General features: G+C 49.5%; 1 protein-coding gene across 1 annotated transcript in view; it reads left to right on the plus strand.

Moving 5' to 3' along the window:
• Positions 1-3149: 3149 nt before the first annotated feature.
• SCLY (selenocysteine lyase) overlaps positions 3150-26195 on the plus strand; it is a 30991-nt gene continuing 7945 nt past the window's right edge. The window contains exons 1-7 of the mRNA XM_055586592.1: positions 3150-3363; positions 6556-6671; positions 11333-11433; positions 16179-16359; positions 19800-19927; positions 20108-20272; positions 21379-21485. Coding sequence (XP_055442567.1) covers positions 3299-3363; positions 6556-6671; positions 11333-11433; positions 16179-16359; positions 19800-19927; positions 20108-20272; positions 21379-21485 — 863 coding nt within the window. The 5' untranslated portion in view covers positions 3150-3298. The remainder of the gene's footprint in view (positions 3364-6555; positions 6672-11332; positions 11434-16178; positions 16360-19799; positions 19928-20107; positions 20273-21378; positions 21486-26195) is intronic.

A 26195-nucleotide genomic window follows, 5' to 3' on the forward strand; every position in this document is an offset into this window, starting at 1 on the left:
ACTTTTCACTTGCATGCATTGGAGAGGGAAATGGCAACCCATTCCAGGGTTCTTGCTTGGAGAATCCCAGGGACGGTGGAGCCTGGTGGGCTGCCTTCTATGGGGTCGCACAGAGTTGGACACTACTGACATGACTTAGCAGCAGCAGCAGGAAAAAAAAAATCACTCCTGGTTGAGAATCACCTTTCATATTTTGCATCTCTGTGTTTTTGACCAATGATCTGACAGAATTCCTCTGCCTGGGCATTTAACACATTAATTCACTCTTTATGCCTGTTCTATTCAGCCTATTTATTGATTTTTTTCAAAAACTGACTTTATTTTTCAGAGCAGTTTTAAAGGTTCCCAGAGAAATTGAGCGGAACAGAGTTCCCCTATCACCCTGTTCCCTACACGTCTACCTCCTCTATTACTGACGTCACACAGATATAAGACATTTGTTAACAACCGCTGAACCTACACGGACACATCATTGTCATCCACAGTCCCTAGTTGACACTGGGGTCCACTCTTGCTGTCTGACATTATATGAGTTTCCACAAACGTATAATGACAGGCATCTATTGCTCTAGTATCATTTACAGTGGTTTTCCTGCCCTAAACATTCTCTGTGGTCTGCCTGTTCATGCTTGTCTGACTCCCTATCCCTGGCAACTCTACTGACTGTTTTTTTTCACACGTTCTTTTTTAAAATTTTTATTTATTTCTGTGTCAGGTCTTAGTTGTGGTCTGAGATCCGTGTTGCCCCCCGCAGGACCTCCTGTTGTGGCGCGCTGGCTCAGCAGTTGCGGAGCTCGGCCTTAGTGGCTCCACTGCATGTGGGATCCTAGTTTCCCCACCAGCGATCAAACTCACATCCCCTGCATTGCAAGGCGGATTCTTAACCACTGGACCATCAAGGAAGTCCCCCCTACTGAGTTTCTAAATCTCAATTATTATAGCTTTCATCCAGTTGTTTTTTTTAACTGTTGCTTGTTCTTATGACTGCCTTTTTAAAGAAATAAGATGTTCCCTTAACTCCTTGAAGGGGACGACAGAGGATGAGATGGTTGGATGGCATCACCGACTTGATGGACATGAGTTTGAGTAAGTTCTGGGAGTTGGTGATGGACATGGAAGCCTGGCGTGCTGCAGTCCATAGGGTCGCCAAGAGTTGGACATGACTGAGTGACCGAACTAACTGAACTGACTCCTTGTAGACCTTTCCTCTCTGAGGACTTACTCTGCTTTATGACTTTTTCCCCTTAGGTGTGAGCTGTTTGCTGCATTTACTATTTCACTGCCACGGGGATGGCATTTCCTCAACTATTTGATCTTTACTGGACACTGATTTCATAATTACCCTCTGCAGGCATCTGCTGCGTGTGTGACCAGCCCACTTGGAATCATGTGGCTGCTACCGCTTTTAGGAAGAGTGGAGTCCAGGCCATGGTCCTGAGTGTGGGGCACTCTCGACTCTAGACTCCACCACTACCTTCGATGTATCCATCCAGAACCACAAACCTCTAATTGCTGCCTAACTAGTCCAAGGAGGGCTGGATCAGTCCCCTTGTGGGTAGTCCCTGGCCCTTCCAGCTCCTATCCTGACAGCCTTCCCATACAGAGAATGAAGCCTGCCCCCCACCTGTCAACTTCCCCACCCACCTCTGTTCTTAACCTCCTACCTGCTCACTGCCTCCAGGACTTTTTACCTCTTCTTCATCTTCAGCCTCCTTGTTAGCAGTCTTCTTGAAGCCCCGTCATCCTGTGCCCCTTCTTACCTCCTTCCTCAACCTTCTAAGAGCTGACTACATCCTCCACCTTTTCCTGTCTCCTTCCTTCCTCAGCACTGCACTCTCATCCTCCCCCACTGCTCTCCTGAAATTCCTTTCACAAAACCATGAGTATCTCCTGCGTGTTATATACAGTAAACATTTCAGACTTCCTCTCAACTATGACCTGTGCTCTTGACACTCTTCATTCTGTTTCCTTTTCTTTTCACTGGCCCTGAGCTTCTGTATATCTATTTGCTTCTTAAATTTTCATGTGTCTTTTGCTCCAGACTGCATTTGGCAAGACATGAGCTTGGTTTGCATGCAGGAATGAAAGGAAATAAAGAATCCAGAAAGGAAAGAGGCTTGCTGAGCTGCAAAAGACAACTTCTGGACCCTGCTAAGAGATAACACTGAGCAAGTCTACAAAAAATCCAACTAAAATTCAATTTCTTGGCAAAGCACCCCTGCGTTCAAATACTGGCCCCATTCTTCCCCGTGTGAAGGTGGGCAAGATGCTGGCATTTCCTCTAACTGAACATCCTCGCGTGTAAGGTGGAGCTGCCAGGTACCTACTGGATAAAGGTGATGCCAAGACGAAACTAATGAATACACGAAAGGCGCTTGGAACACCGCCTGGCACACGCTCGGCGCTCAAACTCAGAAACTTAACTTGCCAAAAGAGCAAGAGAAGGTGGGCGGCTCATTAGCATTCAGGAATCTGCAACCTCGCCCTCTCGCCGCTTTCGCAACCGACTCGCGTTACGGTCGGCGGCTGTCGGCGGGATGCACGAACGCTAGACACTCCCATCCGACAGGTCGTGCTCCGCCGGCCGGGGCGCCTTCCCGTCCGGGTACCGGCGCTACTCCTCCCCTCGCTCCCGCGTGCCCGGCGGCGCCCCCGCTCCCCAGGCCCGCCAGATCCCCTGCCCCGCGCCCCGCGCGGTGTTCCTCCGGTCTCTCCTAGCCCTTCAGACCCACCCTCGCGAGACGAGCCCTAAGTCACCCGCGCATCGGGTCACGGCGGAAGCGCAGGGTGCGGCCTACCGGCTTCTGCTGACCGCGGATCCAGCTCCAGCCGAGCGGACATAGTCAGACGCGCGACCGAAGCCCCGCCTGCCCGTGTCGGGCGCCTCCTCCTTGCGCGCCGCCGCCATGACCACGCCCCCGGGACACGCTTGAAGCCCCGCCCCTAGCCCGTCTCAGCGCGCGCGACCGGGGACCCCATCTCCCCGCGGAGCACCTCACCCTAGCGCGCCGCCCGCCCGCGCGCCCGCGCGCCGCCGACGTGACCACCCCCGTGACGCGTTTGAAGCCCCGCCCCCAGCCCGTCTCCTTGGCGCGAGCGACCGGGGATCCTGCCTCCCCGCGGAGCGCCGCTGCAGCGCGAGGATTGGCCGGAGCTGCACGGCTCAGCCAATCCGCACGCGCCCCGGCGACCGCAGCCCCGCCCCGTCCCGGCGGCGCTCCTAACCGTGACAGGCTCTGTGGTCTGGGCCTCGCCTGAGGGGGCTGGCGGGCTGGAAGCGGGCCGCGGTGGTGTCGGGATGGAGGCGGCCGGGGCGCGGAACAGGGACGCGCGGAGTCCAGCGGAGAAGAGCCCGCCCGAGAGGTGCGCTCCTAGAGGGGAAGGTAGGGAGAGCCGTCGGCGCGCTCCTCCAAGAAGCCCTCCAGACACCGCGTGGCGGTGGCGGCGGGTGGCGGCCGGCGGGTGGTCATTCCCCGAGGGACGCTGGGGCGGCCGGCGGCCGCTGTCGGCGGAACGGGGCTTTCCCGGGGAGCGGGGCGCCAGCTGGCCGGTCACTCGCGCGCAGAAGGGTCCGCGCAGGATGTGGCGGTGACCGCCGGGAGGACGAGCGGCGCACGGCGGGGCCTGGGAAGGGCTCCGGGGAGGTGACGATTCGGCCGAAAACCCCAGGGACACCCAGGAGTCCGCAGCACGAGTTCTGCCCGCGGGGTCCCGGGCGGCGGGGCCCGCGGACCGCAGGGCCTGGGGCAGCTGTCCACTGGCAGAACCCGGGGTGGGGGGGGGAATTTGGGGCGTATTTTCATTGCGATGGGGCTCCTGGAGGTTTGAGCAGATGTAGTTTAATTATAAGGGAAGTGATGTAATCTAATTATATTATAGGTTGCTGTTGTATATTTTACAGGACTCCTTCTGGCTGCTTGGTAGGGAGTCAGGGTTTGCAGCAATCGGGAAAACCCGTTAGGAATCCTATGCAATCATCTGGGAGGCAGAGGTGGTGTGGACCTGAGCGGGCGCAGGTGTGGCGGAGACGCGAATGTACCTGACGAAACCTGCCCGACTTTCTGATGCTTGCTCCAAGCGGGGGTTGGGGGTGAGGTGGGGTGAGGGAAGGAGTCGGGGGTGGGAGTGTTAAGAAGGAAGCGCCCAGGCTTGAGCAGCTGGCAGAGTGGGGAGCAAGACTGGGAGATACTTCAGTCCACCGACGCTGGGACCTTCTTCCCCTGGGTGGGGGTGGGGGCGCGGCGGGAAATGCTTTGGGTGTGTGTTTGAGAGAGTCTTCATCCTCAATCCAGGAATTTGTTAAATACTTTGGCGAGGGAGGGGGTAATCCTCTCTACCGGAATGTGAGAAATGGGTGTGTATCTTTAACATTTGGGTCTAGGCCTAAATCTGACTGCTCTTTCGGTTTCATTTGCCTGGGACAGAGAAAAGGGAACTAGGAAGGAAAACGTACTGACTGAAGGCAGAGATTCACGATGCCTCTTCATTTTTCAGTTATGAATCTAATAAAGTTTACTTTTCCCATACAATATTGATAACACTTTAAGGAAGCAGCATATACTGGGGCAGAGTAATCTGTGATGTGTTCCTCTGAAATTCAGGCTGTGAATTAACTCAGCCAAGCAGAAGACTGAAGAGCTGTGTGGTCACTAGTAGTATGAGGAACTTCTAAATACTTACCGGAAGTGAGAGCAGAGTTAGGGACACAAGCAGATTTAATTCTCAGCAGCAGGGATTCCTAATCCCAGGGTGGTCAAGGAATGCTGGTCAGATTTCCCAAGCCCCAAAGCCCTGTTCTTGGGCATCTTAGAGACAAGATGTTGCATTCAAACACTCCATGGATTTAAAAAAATGTGTTTAGCAGCCACTGTTGGTAATTGTGTTTGAATTTTCATGTGAATTGGCTTAAACACTATTGTTGACTTAAAGATCAGGTAAAATAATGAATAGTATCTGACAGGATTGTCTGCTATATACATTCATGAACCTTTCTGAGATTTTTAAGAAATTTTTATTGGAGTTGATTTTCAATACTGTGTTAGTTTCAGGTGTACAGCAAAGTGAATCACTTATATATACATGTGTCCATTCCTTTTTTTTTTTAAAGGCTCTTTTCCCATATGAGCCATTACAGAGTATTAAGTAGAGTTCCCTGTGCTTGAAAGTTTTTGATTCTGAAAACTATATATATATATATGTATATATATATATATATATATATATAAGTCGCTCAGTTGTGTCCGACTCTGTGTGACGCTCCTCCATCCATGGGATTTTCCAGGCAAGAGTACTGGAGTGGGTTGCCATTTCCTTCTCCAGAATATATATATATATAGTTAGTTAGTTAGGTCGCTCAGTCGTGTCCGACTCTTTGCAACCCCATGGACTGTAGCCCACCAGGCTCCTCCATCCATGGGGTTCTCCAGGCAAGAATAGTGGAATGGGTTGCCATTTCCTTCTCCAGGGGATCTTCCCAACCCAGGGATCAAACCCAGATCTTCTGCATTGCAGGCAGACGCTTTAACCTCTGAGCCACCAGGGAAGCCCCCATGTATGTATATATATATATACACACACACACAGAGGTAAATTTCACCTAGGAATCTTTCAGGGACTGTGCACTTTCTTATGACATTTGTCACCTTATATGTCAAGCCCCTACTGTGTGCCAGCTGTTGTCCTCAATGTTGGTGACACACCTGGGAGGAATATGGGAGCTCGTGGAGCTGCTGATCAGTTACATTCTATCAAGGCAGAGAATTAACAAGGGGCAAGTCTCGTGTGTTAGATGATGGGGTGCTGCGGAGGAGCAGGGGGACACACAGCCCTGGGGAGGAGGGCAGGGGTGGCTGCAGTTTCATTTAGAAACTAGCCTCATGAGGTCAAGTTGAGCCAAGACCTAAAAAATAAGGCAGTAGTGGAGGGCATCGTCATGACGGGCAAAGAAAACGGAAAATGCAAAGAGAGGAACCCCTGAGACTGCAGTGCGGGGGTCACAGAGGGTCCGCGAGAGGAACTGTGGGAGCCTAGGTTATCCGAGCTTCATGGCCATCACAGACACCACGGGGAAATACAGGAAAACTGCCAATGAAGTGGTGAAGTTCAAACACCAGGGGAAAAGCCCTCAGGAATGTGCGATTCCCTGGGCCTGCAAGGTTCCCCCTTTCCATCAGAAGGAAGCAGCACGGGGTGGAAAGAAGCTCTGGAAGTCTAAGTGGACAGTCTCCTAGCAGTGATAAAGGAAACTAGCAAATACTCCTCCTCCTATAATAAGCTACTTCAGTCATGTCCAACTCTCTGTGACCCTACGAACTGTAGCCAACCAGGCTCCTCTGTCCATGGGATTCTCCAGGCAAGAATGCTAGATAATGAGAAATCACACACACATTTCCCACAAGTGACACAGATGCGGGCACCCTAGGCGCACAGCGTGATTGCAGGAGAGCCCCTGGCCTTGACACTATTTGCTCCTGCTGACGGCATAGACTGAGTGCAGCTGCTTTTCCACATTTCATCTTCTTGTCCTTAAGAAGCACGTCTTTGTTTTCTCTCCAGCAGGAAAGTGTATATGGACTATAATGCAACCACTCCCCTGGAGCCAGAAGTGATTGAGGCCATGACGGAGGCCATGCGGGAAGCCTGGGGAAATCCCAGTAGCTCTTACCCAGCAGGTAATTCTAGAAGACGTGCCCAGATCTGAGATGAGGGGCAGGGGAACTCTTGCAGGAACTCTACACCACATGGCATGACTCGGTTTTGAGTGGCTTTTCTGGTAACCGCACGTCTTTAGCTGTAATTCTGGATAGTTTTTTGTTTTTTTTTTTCTTGAAAAGACCAAATTTGAGCTTTGTTGATACCATAATCTTTCATCTTTAACATGCTCTCCTGTCCCCCTTTCCCAGATGAAAAAGATGTCTTATTAAGAGCTGCTTGTAGGGCACTTCCCTGGTGATAACTGGTTAAGACTCTATGCTCCCAATGCAGGGGGCAGGCATGGGTTTGATTCCTGGTCAGGGAACTAAGACCCTGTTTGCTGCAAGGCGCAATTGGAAAAAAAAAAAAAGTTGTTTGTAATAACAGTACTTATAAGACCCTGTCACGTATCTATCTCCATCGATCCTTACAAAATTTGCAAACTAGATCTTTTATATAATCAGGATCACATAGAATCTTGGCCTCGTTTTTTAAAAATAAAAATTAAAGTTCTTTCAGTTCAGTTCAGTTGCTCAGTCACGTCCGACTCTTTGCGACCCCATGGACTGCAGCATGCCAGGCTTCCCTGTCCATCACCAACTCCTGGAGCTTAATCCAACTCATGTCTATTGAGTTGGTGATGCCATCCAACCATCTTGTCCTCTGTCGTCACCTTCTCCTCATGCCTTCAATCTTTCCCAGCATCAGGGTCTTTTCCAATGAGTCCATTCTTCGCACCAGGTGGCCAAAGTATTGGAGTTTCAGCTTCAGCATCAGTCCTGGCAATGAACATTCAGGATTGACTGGTTGGATCTCCTTGCAGTCTGAGGGACTCTCAAGAGTCTTCTCCAACACCACAGTTCAAAGGCATCAATTCTTTGGCACTCAGCTTTCTTTACAATCCAACTTTCACATCCATACATGACTACTGGAAAAACCGTAGCTTTTATTAGATGGACCTTTGTTGGCAAAATAATGTCTCTGCTTTTGAGAATGCTGTCTAGGTTGGTCGTAACTTTTCTTCCAAGAAGCAAGCATCTTTTAATTTCATGGCTGCAGTCACCATCTGCAGTGATTTTGGATCCCCCAAAAAATAAAGTCTGGCACTCTTTCCATTGTTTCCCCATCTATTAGCCATAAAGTGATGGGACCGGATGCCATGATCTTATTTTCCTGAATGTTGAGTTTTAAGCCAACTTCTTCACTCTCCTCTTTCACTTTCATTAAGAGGCTCTTTAGTTCTTCGCTTTCTGCCATAAGAGTGGTGTCATCTGCATATCTGAGGTTATTGATATTTCTCCCGGCAATCTTGATTCCAACTTGGGCTTCATCCAGCCCAGCATTTCTCATGATGTACTCTGCATATAAGTTAAATGAGCAGGGTGACAATATACAGCATTAATGTATTCCTTTCCCAATTTGGAAACCAGTTTGTTGTTCCATGTCCAGTTCTAACTGTTGCTTCTTGACCTGCATACAGATTTCTCAGGAGGCAGGTCAGGTGGTCTGGTATTCCCACCTCTTAAAGAATTTTCCACAGTCTGTTGGAAATATGTTTCTCATTTATTGTTGTTTCCATGTAGAGCTTTAAGTTGGAGGTTCTGCAAAATAATTTGCTTTAGATCAGTAGTTACTTGGCTGAGTCACGTTGTGTTTTGCAGATGGTGAGCTGAAGCTGTGCCTTCTTATTTAAAGTTTTATCAGGGCTGCATGCTGCATGCTGCATGCATGCTAAGTTGCTCAGGCATGTCCGACTCTTTGCGACCCCATGGACTATAGCCCACCAGGCTCCTCGGTTCATAGGATTAGGGTTAGGGTTAACAATTGTTGTTGTTCAGTTGCTAAGTAGCGTCCAACTCTTTGCGACCCCACAGACTGATGGACTGTACACTATGCAGTCCGTGGATTTCTCCAGGTCAGAATACTGGAGTGGGTAGCCTTTCCTTTCTCCAGGGGATCTTCCCAACCCAGGGATCGAACCCAGGTTTCCCGCATTGCAGGTGGATTCTTTGCCAGCTGAGCCACAAGGGAAGCCCAAGAATACTGGAGTGTATAGCCTATCCCTTCTCCAGCGGATCTTCCTGACCCAGGAATCAAACCAGGATCTCCTGCATTGCAGGTAGAGTCTTTACCAGCTGAGCTATCAGGGAAGCCACTGTCCCAGAGTTTGCTCAAATTCATGTCCATTGAGTCAGTGATGCTATCTAACCATATCACCCTTTGCTGTCACCTTCTCCTTTTGCCTTCAGTCTTTCCCAGCATCAGGGTGTTTTCTATTGAGTTGGTTCTTCGCATCAGGTGGCCAAAGTATTGGAGCTTCAGCTTCAGCGTCAGTCCCTCCAGTGAATATTCAGGGTTGGTTTCCTTTAGAATTGACTTAGTGGTGTTGTTTTAATCACCAAGTCATGTCCGGCTCTTTGCAACTCCATGGACTGTAGCGGTCAGGCTCCTCAGTCCATGAAATTTTTCAGGCAAGAGTACTGGAGTGGGTTTCCATTTCCTTTTCCAGGAGATCTTCCTGACCCAAGGATGGAACCTGGGTCTCCTGCATTGGCAGACAGGATCTTTACTGCTGAGCCACCAGGGAAGCCTCTGACTTAGCAATACTTGTGTACAGATTTACAGGCTTTTGTGGGTTTTCATGTCCATTTGCTTAGTAAACTTGATAACTAAAAGCCTTTTCAAAATCAGATACTAGTCATTCATTAACTTCATTGTTGGTTTATTTTGTACTTGTATTCTGATTAATCTTTTGGACTTTGCCTTGTAGCTAATTTTTCCTCTAGAGAAACTGAACTTTCTCATGCATAAACTGGAGAATGTGGAAAAGAATTGAATGCTAATAAAAAGCATTTGTCATGAAGAAGTTTAGGAATAATCCTCAGGAAGAGGCTCTCGTCCTGCCTTGTGAGCGGTGGGCATCATCTGTGTCTGTATGAAGATGGGATCTTAGCAGTTTTCATCTGGCTTCTTTCCATCAGCGTAGTTACCTTGAGGTTGACCTGTGTGACTGTCACAGCTGGTTTGTCTTCCCTGCCAAGTGGTGTTCTGTTATGCTGTGTTCATGCTCTCACCTGCTGGTGGGTGTATGAGCTGTTCCCAGTTCTTGGCAATTGCAAATGACACTGCTGTGAATGTCGATGTACGAGTCATGGTCATCGCCTCTTTTTTCTTGGGTAAACAATGTTTACCATAAATACCTAGGAGCAGAATGGTGGGATCAGATGGGAAGTGGAGATTAGACTTCTTAAGAAACCTCTGCCCTCTCTCCAGAGTGCTTGTACCATTCTGTGTTCCCACCAGAGGGATGAGAGTTGCATTTCCTCCACAACCTCCTGACCACTTGGACTGGCCAGTCTTTTCATTTTAGCTGCTCTAATAGGCATATGACAGTAGAGAGGTAGCCCCACAAATCCTTATGAAGAAGGGTCTCCAAGACTTTGTCGATGAGTGGAAGGGGGAGTTTTTGCAAACCAGTATTTAAATTATGAAACCCGCTTCTGAAAAGGGAAAAGAAAAGAAATGCTTAAGGGAAGGTCTGTCAGTGCATCTGTCAGTGCCTCGGGAAAGGCTGCAGGCTGCCCCACACCACTTGGGGAGGGAAGGCGGGGTGGGCCAAGGATCAGCCCAGAAGCTCCTCTGAGGGGCTTCTCAACAGAATCCTGGGGCAGGATGGGGAGGGAGCAGGTAGACGGGCCTGAGCGGCATGCCCGAGGAGCTCCGCGGTGCTCCTGCCCACGTTGACTGACGCTGATCACAGTCTTTCAAGTATCACTAACTGAACTGACTGAGTCTCCTAAACACCGCAGACCTTTCTAACTTGTAATGAAAACGCAGTAGTCTTAGGGAGTGTGTGGATGACTTTGTATATATATTTTTACCACATCTTTTTACATTTCTATCTTTATGTGTGTTTTCTTATTTACATATTTATTATAGTGGTACCTGCTCAAAAAAGTATTTTTATAAATAGGACTGAGGTCAAAAGGTCTGGAGGCTACTGGTCTGTAGTCGAAGTATGAATGGTCATGGACATCTCCACAATTCGTGCCCTGAGCCCTTCTTTCTCTACCACCTGAAGCTCAGTTCCTGCTTCCTGCTCTCCCGTGAACTGGGCTCCGAGCCCAGGTTTGAAAGCAAATGTGTCCCTGGGGCGGTGAGCTCTCTAGTGACCGAGGGGACCTGCACTGTGACATATGGCGCTGGGCTTTGTGTCGAGCAGTCGTGGGTTCTGTTTCTGCTTACTTTTGTTGTTTTGCAGCGTGGTCAGTTACTCCACCCTTTCCTTCTCCCATCTTCCCAAATGGGAAGCAGGGCAGATGGCCACAGATCCTCTCTCGTAGCATCGGGTAAGAAGAAAGCCACGTCTCAGAGTTTTAGGGTTCCAGCCTCCTCCCCCAGCTGTTTCTAGCTCCTCCCAAGTCCCTTGAGTCTCAGTAGCTTCCCCTGATGTGCTGGCCTCCTCCCACTGTCCCTTGGCCACGTGATATCTAGGCTGTCACTCACGGTAGTGAACATGTGTTGTCCTAGAACCAACCACTCAGCCCTCTCGCTCCCTCATGGCTGGTCGTTCCTTTAAATGTGTGTTGATTGGATTTGGTGCAGCAAAGTTACTGAATTTCCACTTTGGTTCCTCCAGGTAGGAAGGCCAAGGAGATTATCAACACAGCCCGGGAGAACCTCGCCAAGATGATAGGTGGGCAGCCTCAGGACGTGATCTTCACTTCGGGGGGCACCGAGGTAAGCAGTCCACAGTCTCATGCTCTTTCAGCTGTCAGTTATTAAAAAAAAGTGTGAGGTGGCGCCCTCTTGGTATTATTGTCTTTTAAAGAAAGAGTAATGCTTTGTCCTGGTATTTTGCAAATTAGCCTGATATTATTAGGCAGCATTCATCCTATAAGTGAATTCCAGGGCCTGATAGGATATTTGTTACCTAACATATGAATTAACGTGCTTTGCATTGCTGTCTCAATAAAGAGAGTTTCTCCGTCATTTTGCCCTGGAATCATTCCTTTATATCCCTAAGTTTACCTTATTAAGAGGTTTGCAGTCAGAATGGCCATCATCAAAACATCTATAAACAACAAATGCTGGAGAGGTTATGGAGAAAAGGGAACCCTCCTACATTGTTGGTAGGAATGTAAATTGATGCAGCCACTATGGAGAACAGCATGTGTGTTTGCTTAGTCACTCAGTCATGTCCAACTCTTTGGGACCCCATGGACCGTAGCCCACCAGGCTCCTCTATCCATAGAATTCTCAGGCAAGAACGCTGGAGTGGGTAGTCATTCCTCTCTCCAGAAGATCTTCCTGACCCAGGGATTAAACCCAGGTCTCTTGCATTGCAGGCAGATTCTTTACCATCTGAGCCACCAGGGAAGCCCTATGGAGGTGCCTTAAAAATTAAAAATAGAGTTACGTATGGTTCAGCAATCCCACTCCTGGGCATATACCCAGAAAAGCTGAAAACCCTAATTCAAAAGGACACGTGCACCTCAGTGTTCACAGCAGCACTGTTTACAATAGCCAAGACGTGGAAGTGACCCAAGTGTCCCTCAACAGACGAGTGAATAAAGAAGACATGGTACATAAATTAATCCATGCTGAGTGAGGTGACTCAGAGAAAGACAAGTGTTGTATGATATCTCTTATACATGGAATCTTTAAAAAAAGGATCCAAATGAACTGATTTATAAAACAGAAGTAGACTCACAGACTTAGAAAAGAAGCTATGGTTACCAAAGGGGAAGCGGGGGCAAGGAGAGATAAGTTAGAAGTTTGGGATTAACATATACACACTACTATATATAAAACAGATAAGCAACAAAGATCTATTGCACAGCACAGGGGGCTATATTCAATATCTGGTAATAACTTGTAATGGAAAAAAATCTGAAAAAGAATGTATGTATGTATAACTCAATCCCTTTGCTGTACACCTGAATCTAACACAACATTATAAATCAACCATACTCCGATTTTGGAAAAAAAGGAGTGTGAGGTTTGACCCATTTGAAAGGGATTTCTTTTTAAACAGATAGAAGATTCTCAATGATAGTGTGATGGCATCAGGCCCTCTACTCAGTCATTCTCACCACCTCATTTCCTTATTGGAAAGGAAGGTCTTTCACAGGTGATGTGACTGTCCACATTAAAAAAAAAAGAATCTGCAGCTAGATTATTAGTAAGTAAATTTAACAAAGTTATTAGATTAAGAAAATCAAGCGTATTTTTATGCATCAGCAACAATGCATATTTATCAGAGTACCAAAAAATGTCAAATACTTAGGAAATAAATCTAGTAAAAAAGATTTTGTAAACCACTCCCCGCTCCAATGCACACACACATTGGGAAAGGAATAGAATTTATTACCGAGAGCCTTCAAAGAAGTTCTGAATAACTGGAGCGTGTTTCACGTTCACAGATGGGAAGACTCAATATAAGTGTGTCAGCTCTTTAGATCTGTGGATTCAGTGCGACGTCGGTCAGAATTCTGACTCTTTTTTTCATGGCGCCTCACCATATGGAAATACAAAATGCCAAGAATAGCCAAGACTTCTTGAAGATTAAGAATGCAGTGAATTGCTCTATGAATTAAGATAGATGGTCTTAGGGCGATGAGAAGCACTGGGCCAGAAACAGGGCCGTACCTGAATGGGCCCTGTCATGTAACGAGCCCTGGCCCTTGTGATGCTGAGGAGGTAAAGATTTCCTAAATAAAATACAGAAACCTTTAACCATAAAAGATTGAAAAATTCTCCCACCACCACAAAGCAAACTGTAGTTCCTCAGTGAACCCTGAGGGAAATCAGAAGCCCAGCCAGCTGTTGGGAAAAGATATTTGCCGCAAATAACGGACAGAAGACTCGCATCCAGAACATGCCTGCAGACAACCCGGTAGGAAACGGGGGAGAAACACGTTAAACTGCACACTAAGGAGACGCCCTTGTGGTTTCTACGTGGGAAACGGTTCTCAGCCTCATAACTGGTCAGAATCCAAGGTAAACAGCAACATGGGTGCCTCTGCCCACCCGTCAGGATGGAAGAAGTAAGACGTCCGATGGCAGGAGGTATCGAGCACAGGGCAGGCGGGGGCCCAGGCTGGAAACCAAGCTCAAGGCGGGCGGGCACCGCCCGGCAAAGCTGAGGCCGTGTCGCCCTGTCAGCCAGCTGCTCCGCTTGGGGACATCCCCGAGAAGAACGGGCCATGTGGACACCAGGGGCACGTGGGGCCGCTCGTGCCGCCTTCGTGACAGCAGAGACCAGGGGTGGCCCACACGTCCCTCCAAACAGCATGGACGCGTGCTCATGTCTCTGGGGCAGTCCCAGGTGGAGGGTACCAGCCAGTGCCCTGCGGCAGCCAGAGCACTCCCAGGTGTGGATCAGAGGGTGCCAGCCCAAGACTAAGCTGACCCCCACCGGAGGGGCCGGGTTAGGGGCAGGGGGCTGCTGACAGGCCCCTGGGCAGTGACCACCCCCGCACGCCAGGTCCAGACTCCTGATGGCCCGTAAGCAGCCGCCCCAGCTGCCCTGTGGGCCATCTTGATCTCGTCTGGAGCCAGGTGCCAAGCAGCCTGTTGACCTGAAGGCACAAGGCGCGTTTTCAGTTGTGACCGGCTGGTTTGCACAGGGGCTGCCGTGTTCCCAGCAGCTCCGGGGCACTCGGTGTGGCGTCCTGTGCCCCTCGGTACCTGCCGGTGGAGGCGGCCCGGCACCTTTGTCAGTTCACGGTGGGTCGATCAGCTCTGACCCAAGGTGTGCGGCCCCCGAGGGCCCCCCTTTCTGGACCAGGAATCGCTGTGCGGGCAGCAGTGTTCTCAGAAGGGGGTGACCTGGGACTTTATAAAGAACCACCCGCCACTCAGAGAAGCGCATCCAAGCCGTCCATCCTGACCCGCTCCCCCCAGCCACCCAGGTTGATGCGTCTCGGGCCTTGGGGTCCCTGCACTGCCTGCCTCATTCTCCCCCAGGGCCTCCTGTTTACACCCAGAGCCTTTCAGTCCCGGCGGGTACAGTGTGCAGGCTCCTCACAGCCCCTGCCTTCCCGCGGGCCGTGCCTTCGGGTGCCTGAATAGGTTCAATGCTCAGTTGAGAAAAAGAAGGTCAGAAGGAGGCAAAATAAGCAAAATCAGTTAGGAATGCTTACACAGGAAGGAAACGTGTAAAGACGAGCAGGAAAATGAGTACCATACAAATCAGGGTGGCGGTCAGCTGGGGTGGGGGAGGTGGTGATTGAGGGGGGTTAAGTGGGGGCTGTTTTTCCTCTTGATCCAGGTCACTGTTACTCAGATGTTCACTGTCACGCTTTCTCATTAAACTTACATTCCTATGCTCTTCTGTATGTGTGCTATATTTAATAACAAGAGTGAAGTGAAAGTCGCTCAGTTGTATCCAACTCTTTGCAACCCCATGGACTATACAGTCCATGGAATTCTCCAGGCCGGAGTACTGGAGTGGGTAGCTGTTCCCGGCCCCAGCGGATCTTCCCAAGCCAGGAATTGAACCAGGTCTCCTGCATTGCAGGCAGATTCTTTACCAGCTAAGCTACCAGGGAAGCCCATATATGATAATAATGATGAGAACAATCATAATAATACTGTTATAATAATAATAATAAAAGAAAAAGATTTAAAAATCTCCACCCCATCTCCTCAGTTATCCACTTCCTGTCCCTACAGGAGACCAGTACTGTTTCTGTCGAGTCCTGCAGAGACAGTCTCTGCCTTAAAAGCAGCTAAGGGTGTAGTTGATTTTATCTTCTCTCCTTCCCTTTCTACCTCTTCGAGGAAGGATGTGGTGGGGAGGGGGGTGTGAGTGTGTGTCTCGCCCTTTTTATACAGACTGCAGGGTGCTGCACTCAGTGCCTGCTGCCTTCCTGCATTTAACATGTGCCTTTGAGGCCTTTGGCCTCAGCCTGTGAGTGGTCCCTCGATGCTACAGCTGCTTGGCGTCCACTAGACAATGTGTAGTTATTTACCAAGTCCCCTTATTGATAGACATTGAGGGGCTTCTAAGATTTTGCTGCTTCATCTTTGTACTTGATCAACTTCACGTCCATCGCTTTGCTTCTGTGCAAGCGGAGCTGTAGGATCATGTCCGGGAAGTAGACCTCCTGAGTCAGAGGGTTTATTTGATGGATGCGGCCCTTAACAGGGGTTGCGCCAGTTCACACTCCCACCAGCGGTGGGTGCCTGGGCAAAATATGCTTTTTTAACAGATTAGAAAATTTTTAATGTATAATATTGCTTAACAACAATAACAAAAATCAGAATTCACCAGAAGTGAATTCTGACATTTCTGAAAATTGAAAAGCCCCAGATCTTTGTATTTGGGTCTTTCAAAAGGCGCAGCTCAGGAGCTGAATTTCTTTGAGACCATTTTTTCCCACGTTAGCCAGAAAAGAAACTGCAAATGAGAGTAGCTGTCACTCGACGGCTCCCCTCGGGTGGTTACTGTAAGTGACCTTTCCGCTCTGTCTCTGCAGTCAAATAATTTAGTAATCCAGTCCATGGTGAAGCACTTCCACAAAGTCCACGCCGCCAACGGGGACACGGGTGGGCATCCAAGCCCCATGGATGGGGCCCTGCCCCACATCATCACCTGCACCGTGGAGCACGACTCCATCCGCCTGCCGCTGGAGCACCTCAGGGAGGAGCGCGTGGCCGGTGAGTGACCGCTGGCTGGCCTGGGGGCCACGTGGCCCACCTGCCCTCCGGCACCCGCCCGCCAGGCCATGCTGCGGTGCGATGCTTACACGGCCTGTGCTTCTTCCAGACTTTCCCTGAGGGACAAATCGATCAGTGTGTGGAACAGGTCATTTATCACTGAATGGTGCATAGACTCTTGTGTGTGATCACACACACACACAAACACACACCACCATAATCACTGTGTGGAACTGGTCATTTATCATCTAATGATACATAGAGTCTTGTGTATAATCACACACACACCACCTCCTGGTTGCCAAGTTGCTTACTCTCCCATAGTCCAGTGCCTCATAAGACTTGAAGACCTGGAAAGAATTACCACTTTGCTCAATCCAGAGCCCAGCTCACCATGAACTCTGCGTTCTTTACATGGTATGGTGGTGGTGTCCAACTCTTTGCAACCCCATGGACTGTCTTACCAGGCTCCTCTGTGGAATTCTCTAGGCAAGAATACTGGAATGGGCTGCCATTTCCTCCTCCAGGGGATTTTCCTGACTTAGGGATCAAATTCGCATCTGCTGCATCGCAGGCAGATTCTTTACCACGGAGCCAGCAGGGAAGCCCTTTGTGCACGATAAGTAAGTGCATATTTAGTAGCACGTCTATAAACGCTAACTCGTGGTTTTCATTCTTTGATTTTAATCATTAAGTCTTGGCTTCCTCCCTCTGGTAGAAAGGAAAAGGACGCAGTAGACATGACTTCTGGTGGCAAAAACAAGAACAAGTGCCCTCCTGCTGGGAGCCCTTCTCTCGGCGCAGAGGAGGCTCGGGCCTCCCTGTGAGGGGCAGGGGTGGTCCAGGGCCCCCCAGGCGGTGCCCCTGCCCATGGGGTCTGAGGGCAGGTAGGGCTTGCCCAGCAGTGGCAGTGGCCCTGGTCACTTCCGGTCCTTCCTCCACTTTTCCTGTGATGTGGCATCCCGAGACATAGGGTGTCAGTACTAGTATTTCAAAACCAGTTTTTAAAAGTCATCGTTCTCAGAACAGCTGAGGTTGAACTCTCCTTGGAATAAGACAGTGCTTTTCTGTTCAGCGTTTGCCTTATTACCTGATCTTCCTGGAAACCCGGGGGGAAGCAGGGAAAGTGTTTTTATCTTAAGGACAAGGAGTGGGACCGAACTGCTCGGTCTGACTGTGAGCCTTGTTACTGGTTTTCCCATTCAACTGTTTTCCTGTTCAACTACTGGAAAGGTTTTTCTCTTTGTGATCTTTCCTGAGAGGACCACTTTAACCAAACAAGTCAGGTCCGACTTTCTTGTTTAAACTAGTTCCTCTTCATCCCTGTCGCACCTGTACAGGGAAAGGCAATGTAATGCATTGTCATTAGTTACTGTTACAGGTTACCTCGTTTAAAATTACACAAGTTTTTACAAAGTATAGACAACGCAGGGATAGAAATAATGTAAAGATCTGCAGAAAGGTTTCAAGAAAAGCAAAGGTTCTTCCCAAGCAGCCCTAGTCCTGAGGCAGCCGCCCTCGAGTTTGCCGTCAATACTTTCTCCCGCTCAGTATTATCATTTTAGCTGCTTCCACTTGAATACTTAGGTGCTTACAAACATAACCTCCATTTCTCGGTTTATCACTCAAGCACCTGTCTGTCGACTCCCTGGTGTGACTGGGGACTTGACCTTGCCTGTCTCCCACCCCTCACCTCCACACGCCCAAGTGGGTTTGCTTTCGTGAATGTCCGCTTATGGAGATGGAACTCACACACTACACCCTGAACCCATTTGAAGTGTGCATTTCAGTCTCTTTAAAGTGTATTCACAGAGTTGTGTGACCATCACCACGATCAGTTATGATGCCTTTCATGTTCCCACAAAGGACCTCGTTACCTGTAGCTGTATCTGTTTCCCTCACCCTGGGCAAGCTGGTCCACATAGTCGTCTCTGGAGATTTGCCCGTTCTGACTGTCATGTGAGGGAATCATCAGATATGTGGCCTTTGTCATTGGCTGCTTTCACATAGCACCATGTCTTCAAGGCTCACCCGCATCGTAGCCTGTGCCAATACTTCATCCCTTGTTATGGCTGAATGGTATTCACATTTTATCTGTTCATCATTGATGAACATTTGATATTAATATGAATAATGCCATTGGGAGCATTTGTGCAGAAGTGTTTGTCTGGATGTATGTTTTTGTTTCTCTCGAATATCTATCAGTATCTATCAGTATCTATCTCTCTTGAGTATCTATCTAGCAGTTCCCAGGAGTGGAACTGCTGGGTCTCGTGGTAATTCTGTGTTTCACCTTTCAAAGGCTCTACTTGTTTAGCCCTAACCTTTGTATTCCACAAGAGTTGCCCCATTTTACTTTCCCACCGCTGGTGCCTGGGGTGCGGGTGGGCTTCTGATTTCTCCAGGTCCTTGCCAACGTTTGTCTGCTGTCAGTGTTTTTTATTACAGCCATCCTAGCAGGTATCAGGTGGCTCTAATGGGCGGGCTTTAATCTGCATCTCCCTGAGGACTGATGATGAGGAGCGGGTGTTCATGTATGTAGTAAAGAGACAAAACTCCTGGCTGGAGTAGCCTTTGCTTCGCTCCCCTCTGAGTCCCACAGTGGAGGCACCAGCAGCAGCCGTCTCTTGCTGCCCCCCCGCCCCCTCCCACCCCCACGCTGGGAGCCCGCCTGGGCCTGCTGACCAGGCCAGCGCCTCTGCGGCCCACTTGTGGGTGTGGGGTGGGGTCCTCGGGTGTCAGAACCTGGTCCTCTGCCTGCCTCCACAGTCGGTGCCCCCCGCCCTGCTCTCTGCGTGTGCACCCTGAACTCAGCTGACCTCTGGGTCCTTTCCTACTCTTTATGGAGTTAGTTTTCACCTGTCTGCAACCTGGGTGGGTTTCCCTGTTGGCATTAACCTGATGCCACCATCTCTGTGTATTCTGGGCATGGCTCAGAATTCCTCATCCGCAAGGTGCTGCCCATGTTGAGAAATATATCCGCTCTCTCGTTTCAGTGGGATCTTGAGGGGAAAGCAGGTGTGTCGTCTTCAGCATTTTGCACCTGAAACCTGGGCTTAGTCACCCTGCCTGTCTGCTACGTGCAGTAGTAGGGATCTAAGCGCCGGGGCAGTGCCGGGTACAGGAGGGGCTTAAGGAGGGCTGGGTCAGTGCCGAGTGAGTGAAGGTCACGTCGCTGGCACCTCAAGATACTCTTGTGAACCAAGCTGTCTCAGCTGCTCACAGGCCCCTCAGCAGAGAACAGAGGGTCCCCAGAGAGACCCCACCACTGAGGCTCATTGGTGAAGCCTGCAAGCCACTGTCTGTGGGCCTGGTGACAAAGAGTGGCTCATGTTCCTTCAGAGTCTTCTGAACCTTCACAATAAATTGCTTTTTCACTGTGTCGCATTCCAGAGAGGAGGCTTGTTAGGCTGACCTCACATTTGTGTCTTATTCCTCAGAGGTCACCTTCGTCCCCGTGTCCAAGGTGAGCGGGCAGGTGGAGGCTGAGGACATCCTGGCGGCCGTCCGCCCAGCCACGTGCCTGGTAACCATCATGCTGGCCAACAACGAGACGGGCGTCGTCATGGTGAGTCGCTGTCCTCCTGGGGAGACCGACGGGAACGCGGGCTTCCGGCCTGGCCTCCCCTTTTCCTCCGTTCTTTAGTCTGGGAACTTCCACCACACCCTTGCTCACGGCTCCTCGTTTCTTTGACTCCATCTCCATGGAATCAGAGTGACCGCCCACTGTCTGCTCTCCCCTCTCCAGCCCGTGCCTGAGATCAGCCGGCGAGTCCGAGCCCTGAACCAGCAGCGGGCGGCAGGGGGGCTGCCGGGGGTGCTTGTGCACACGGACGCTGCCCAGGCCCTGGGGAAGCGGCGCGTGGACGTGCGGGATCTGGGCGTGGACTTCCTGACCATCGTGGGGCACAAGGTTCGTCCGCCTGCCCCCCTGCCCTCCCGCAGGGAGGCTCCTCGACAGCCGTGAGGCTCACCCCTGACCAGAGCCCAGGGCACCACTCACCCTCCCTCACCTGGTGTGCCCAGCGTGCCTGCCCAGCAAGGCTCTAGGTCGAGGTGCCAGACGGACTGTGGCCCTGTGGCCAGGCAAGGCTGTGGAGAGGGTAGAGGGAGGAGGGTGGGGAGGTAGGGAGGGAGGGGGGTGGGGAGGTAGGGAGGGAGGGGGTGGGGGGTGGTCTCAGGTGGGCTTAGCCCGGGAGTGAGTGTTCTCTGCAGCTTCCCAGGTGGCGCAAGTGGTAAAGAACCTGCCTGCCAGTGCAGGAGACGTAAGAGACGCAGGTTCGATTCCTGGCTTGGGAAGATCCCCTGGAGGCGGGCATGGCAGCCCACTCCATATTCCTGCCTGGAGAATCCCATGGACAGAGGAGTTGGGCGGGCTGCAGTCCATGGGGCTGCACAGTCGGACATGGCTGGATGACTGTGCAGCTGCAGAGTATTCTCTGTACTCCCAGCCCACCCCGCCCCACCCAGGGACAGAAGACGCAGGGCTCAACAGTGAGGGCTTGTCTAACCTGACTCACAGGGCAGCTCAGACAGTGAAGGTGTGGTTTTAGTGACCCTCGGCTCTAGGCTGTGCTGGGGAAATACTAATAGTTAGCAGTAAAGACCCTTCTGAAGCTCGTGTGTCTCTCTCCAGCAGCCAAGAGAACCAGGAGTATTTTTAGTACTTTCTTCCCAGCTGGTTCCCAAGGGAGTGAGTGTGCCCACCTGACACGCCAGCATGTAAAACTTCTCCCTAATGAGGCTGTGAGAGCAGGAGCTGCCCACAGGATAGCCCTTGGCCACCTCTGGCTCCATCCCATCTGTCAGTCTCCCCTGTGGCAAGCAGGTGCCCTCTGCCCCTGAGCTGGAGCCCAGCGTCCAGCACCTGCCTCGCACCCGTGTCTGGACAGGTCCCGGCCACGAGGCCGCAGAAAGCAGGGCCCTCACGTTACAGCGCATCTCCGTGTCCCTCTCAGCACGTGCAGGAGAAGGTCCCCGAAGGTTCTTGTTGGATGAGTGACTGGCTTTTCCTTTCAGTTCTACGGCCCCAGGATCGGAGCGCTCTACATCCGAGGGCTTGGTGAGCACACCCCTCTGTACCCGATGCTGTTTGGAGGTGGACAAGAGCGGAACTTCAGGCCAGGGTAAGGCAGGAGGTGGACGAGCGGTCTGACCAGTGGCTGCGCTATGCGTGTGTAGGGTGGTGGCCCTCCTGCCTCTTGGAAGCTCTGTGACAGACCCTCTGCTGAGTCTGACATGCTCCACTGGCTGACTCTGCACTTGGGACCCACACACGCGCCACCTTGCCGGAGAGGGTTCACAGCAGATGAGGGAATCTGCCTTGTGGCTGCTTCAGTGCGTCGAGTTCCTTCTGTTATCTGGGCCCGGCCGACAGTAGAGGGGCTGCTGCACCCCGCCCCAGCGCCGGCTGAGGTGTGCCGTCCCCCCTGACTGGGGGTGCACAGGGCCATGTGGGAGCATCTGGCTTCCTCTCCACAAGCTCCTGTGTCCTCGGGCAGTGGAGGCGGGGCGAGCACCACACGTGTTGTCAGAAACGTGATAACAAGAGGGAGACCGGACACGTGCTGGGTCCCTGGGGTTTCTTTTGCCTCCTTTATTCCAGAGTTAGAGCGGAAGAAGCCAGCGACTCAGAAACACCAGTAAGGGCTGATGAAGAGAGCCCAACGAGCCTGCTCTCCAGCTGGGGGCAGGGAAAGGACTCCCTAGCAAGACGGAGGGCTCCTAGACAACACGAGCTGTCCTCCAGCCCTCACCGTGGGCACCTGCCTCCACCCGCACCTGCACCACGGAGGTGCCAGGGGGCCCAGACTTCCGCCCACACACACTGAGACAGGAGCCCACACCCTCCAGTGCCAGGCAGGGCCCAGGGAGGAGCCAGGACGTCTGCCCCGCCACAGCAGTGCGCCCCCACCCGGTGTCAGCAGGGACCCCGTGGGGACCCTGGGCCTCAGCCCACACCCATCACTGGCAAGGTGCCCCCTCCTCTTGGGTATTGACCTGGACTGAGCTGGGACCCCAGACGTCTGCCCCTGCCTGGCAGTGATGAGCAGGGTCAGAAAATGCCAGCTACTACAGAAGGGTTAACAAACATTGAGAATCATAAAATAACATACAGACATTCAGGTTTCAGTTAAAAATTGCTCATAGTACAATAAACTATCAATAGATGCCGACACTGAAATGACAAAGATATTAGAATTATCTCACAGGAGGTTTTAAGGCAAAAACAATAAAATGCTTTAATGACCTATTATGAACACACCTGAAACAGAAGAAATAGAAAGTGTCAGCAAAGAAGAAGAGCTAGATTGAAATGTTAGAACAAACAATTTCAACAACCAAAGTAAAAAGGCCATGGACAGGCTCACCAGCAGCATGGGGCAACAGAAGAAAAGACTCAGTGAACTGAAAGAACAGAATTAACCAATATTTTAAAAAAAAGTAGACTGGAAAAAATTGAGCAGAGCCTGAGAGACCTGTGGGACCAATAGAAGATCTAACATTCATTTCACTGAGGTCTGAGAGGGCAAGGAGAAGGAGGATGGGATGAAAAAGAACTTGGCAAAGAGACAAATTTGGAAAGAGACAAATTCAGAGATTCAAGAAGCTGAACAAAACCCAACCAGGGTAAACCAAAAGAAATATAAGACACAAAAAATAAACTTCCATAAGTGAAAGACAAAGGAAAAATCCTCAATAGAGCCAGAGGAAAAAATAAACAACTCCTTACCTATAGGGAAAAAATAATTCAAATGATAGTGGATTGCTCATCAGAAACCACAGAGGCCCAAGGAAGTGAGGCAGAATTTTCCAAGTGCTCAAAGAAAAGGCCTGTCAATCCAGAGTCATGTCATCTGGCAGAAATATCCTTCAGGAACAAAGAAGGAATCAAGATATTTTCAGATGAAAGAGAAAACTAACAGAATTTGTCACCAGAAAACCTAAATGCTAAAAATGACTAAAGAAGTTCTTTACACAGAAAGGAAACAGTAAAAGAAGGAAACTTGGAACAGCATAGAGAAAAGAGCAGAGAGAAAAGAGAAAAGCAAGAATATAGGTAAATAAAATAGACTTGCCTTCTCCTCTTGAGTTTTCTAAATTACGTTTGATGGCCTAAGCAAAAATCATAGCACTGTCTGATGTGGGTCAAAATGTATGTGCAGGGGGCTTCACTACTGGTCCTGGTTAACAATTCACCTGCCAGTGCAGGGGGCATGGGTTTGATCCCTGGTCCAGAGAGATCCCCCATGCTGTGGGGCAACTAACCCCATGCGCCACAACTCCTGAGCCTGTATGTTGCAGCTACTGAAACCCGCACACCCTAGAGCCCTGCTCCACAGCAAGAGAAACCATCCCAGGGAGAAGCCCAAGCGCTGCGGCAGAGCACAGCCCCTGCTGCACAGCAGGAGAAACCGTCCCAGGGAGAAGCCCAAGCGCTGCGGCGGAGCACAGCCCCTGCTCACTGCAGCTGGAGAAGAGCCCCTGTGCAGCAACAGAGACCTGGCGCAGCCAAAAACAAACAAATAATTTTTTTTTAATGTAAGTGGAAAAAATATTTATGATGATTATTTTATGAATGGGGAAGAATAACAGATGTATAAAGAGGTACATTTTCTATTCTTGAACTTCTGAAAACTGTTTAAGTTACTCACAGAAAAGTAGGAAAAATAAAACAGAGAAAAAAATAGAACAAACCGAAAAAATAAAATGGCAGACCTAAGACTGAATACCAACTATTACATTAAATGTAAATGGAATAAATGTATCAATAAAAGGCAGAGGTTGGCAGAATAAATTTTTGAAAACTGATCTAACCATATGCTGTCTCTAAGAAACTCACTTTAAATATAGCAAGTTGGGGAAAAGTGTATCACGTATATCTTAATCTAAGGAAAGCAGGCCTGTCTACATAACATTAGCTAAAGGAGACTCCAGAGCAAAGAAAATTACCAGAGGGTGAAAGGAATAGAGTCAGTTCACCGAGAAGACGTGGCACTCGTAATGTGGATGCACTGAACAGTAAAGCTTCAACATATGTGAGAAAACAAAACCTGAACTGAAAGGAAAAGAAGACAAATCCACAATTATGGATGGACACTCCAACACCCATCCCTCAACTATGGATTGAACAACTAGGCAAAAATTGGCCAGGATATAGAAGAACTCAGTAACACCTATCAACAGGATCTAATCAACATGTTTGGAACTTTCCACCCAACAACAGTAAGATACCCATTCTTTTCAAGTGCCACGGAATATACACTGAGATAAGTCATATTCTGTACCATCAAACAAACCTCAGCACATTTAAAGAACTGAAATTACACAGAGTGTTTTCCTTAACCACAGTGGAATCAAACTAGAAATCAGTAACAGGAAAATAATAAGAAAATCTCCAAACACTTAGAAACAACACACTTATGAGTAATCCATGGGGCAAATTACTTAAATGAATGAAAATACACTTACCAAAATCTGTGAGACACAGTTAAAGGATGGCTGAGCGGAAACTTAGAGCACTAAATGCACACGTTAGATAAAGGGACGAATCTCAGATCAGTGAGCCCCCATCTGAAGCACCTAGAAAGAGTAGACCAAAATAAACCCAAAGCAAACAGAAAGCATTAAATGATAAAGATGTGAACAGAAATCACTGAGATTATGAACAAAAATCACTTTTAAAAATCAATGAATTGAAGATCTGGCTCTTTGAAAACATGGATACAATTGACAAACCTTTAGCAAGACTGACCAAAAAAAGAGAGAAGAAACAAATTGCCATTATCAAGAATGAAACAAGATATCACTGTGGGCCCCAGAAGAGCCCACAGAATAAAATTCTTTTTATTATCAAAAAGAATAACGGAATGCTACAAAGAACCTCACATACCCTAACCCTAACCCTAACCCTAACCCTAACCCTAATTTGATAATGAAGGGTGGACTACTTAATCAAAAAATATAAGCTACCGTAATTCCCCTAATATGAGGTAGCCTTTCAACGTTTGGTGCTGGAACGCTTAGACATCCACGGGTAAAGACAGACATCAGCCCAAGTCTCACGCCTTATAGAATGTAACTGAAAATAGATCATGAACTGAAATGTAAAACATAAAACTGTAAAAATTTTAGGAGAAAACCTTCAGAACCTAGAGCTAAGCAAAGAGTTGTTAGACTCGACACCACAAGCATCCATAAAAGGAGAAGTTGATGAACTTCGTCTAAACTTTTCCCTGAAGAAGGCTTTGTTTAGAGGATAAAAAGACAAGCTGCACATTAGGAAAAAATGTTTTCAAATGACAGATCCGCCAAAGGGCTGGTACCTGGATTACATAAACGAAAAACTAAATACACAACTACTATACAACCTAGGAGTTTCATTCCTGGACATTTATCCCAGAGAAATGAAGACGTGTTCACAAGCAAAACCTGTGCCCAAAAGTGTTTAGCAGCTTTATTCATCACAGCCACGAACTGCAAGCCACCCAGATGTCCTCTAACAAGCAAGCAGTTAAACAAGCAGGGGCCCGTGCTCTGGAACTCCCCTCAGGGCTGAGGAGGAAGGAACCCGGACACACACGACAGCCCGGAGGAACCTCCAGAGGATTTTGGCGAATGCAAACAGCCAAGCCCTCCAGGTTATGAACTCTGTGATGTCACTTACCTGACAAAATTCGAAACATCCTCAGGGTTGAGGAGGGAATGAGGCTGAGGGTGTGGGTGATGACGAGTCGGCGAGGTTACAGAAGGGCTGCAGGAGGGTCTTTGTGGTGGTGGCCGCGTCTGTCTGGTCAGTGTCCTGCAGCGCTAGCAACTGAGTTCAGGGTACACAG

This window comes from Bubalus kerabau, chromosome 6 (assembly GCF_029407905.1).
Source record: "Bubalus kerabau isolate K-KA32 ecotype Philippines breed swamp buffalo chromosome 6, PCC_UOA_SB_1v2, whole genome shotgun sequence".
Classification (NCBI taxonomy): Eukaryota; Metazoa; Chordata; class Mammalia; order Artiodactyla; family Bovidae; genus Bubalus; species Bubalus kerabau.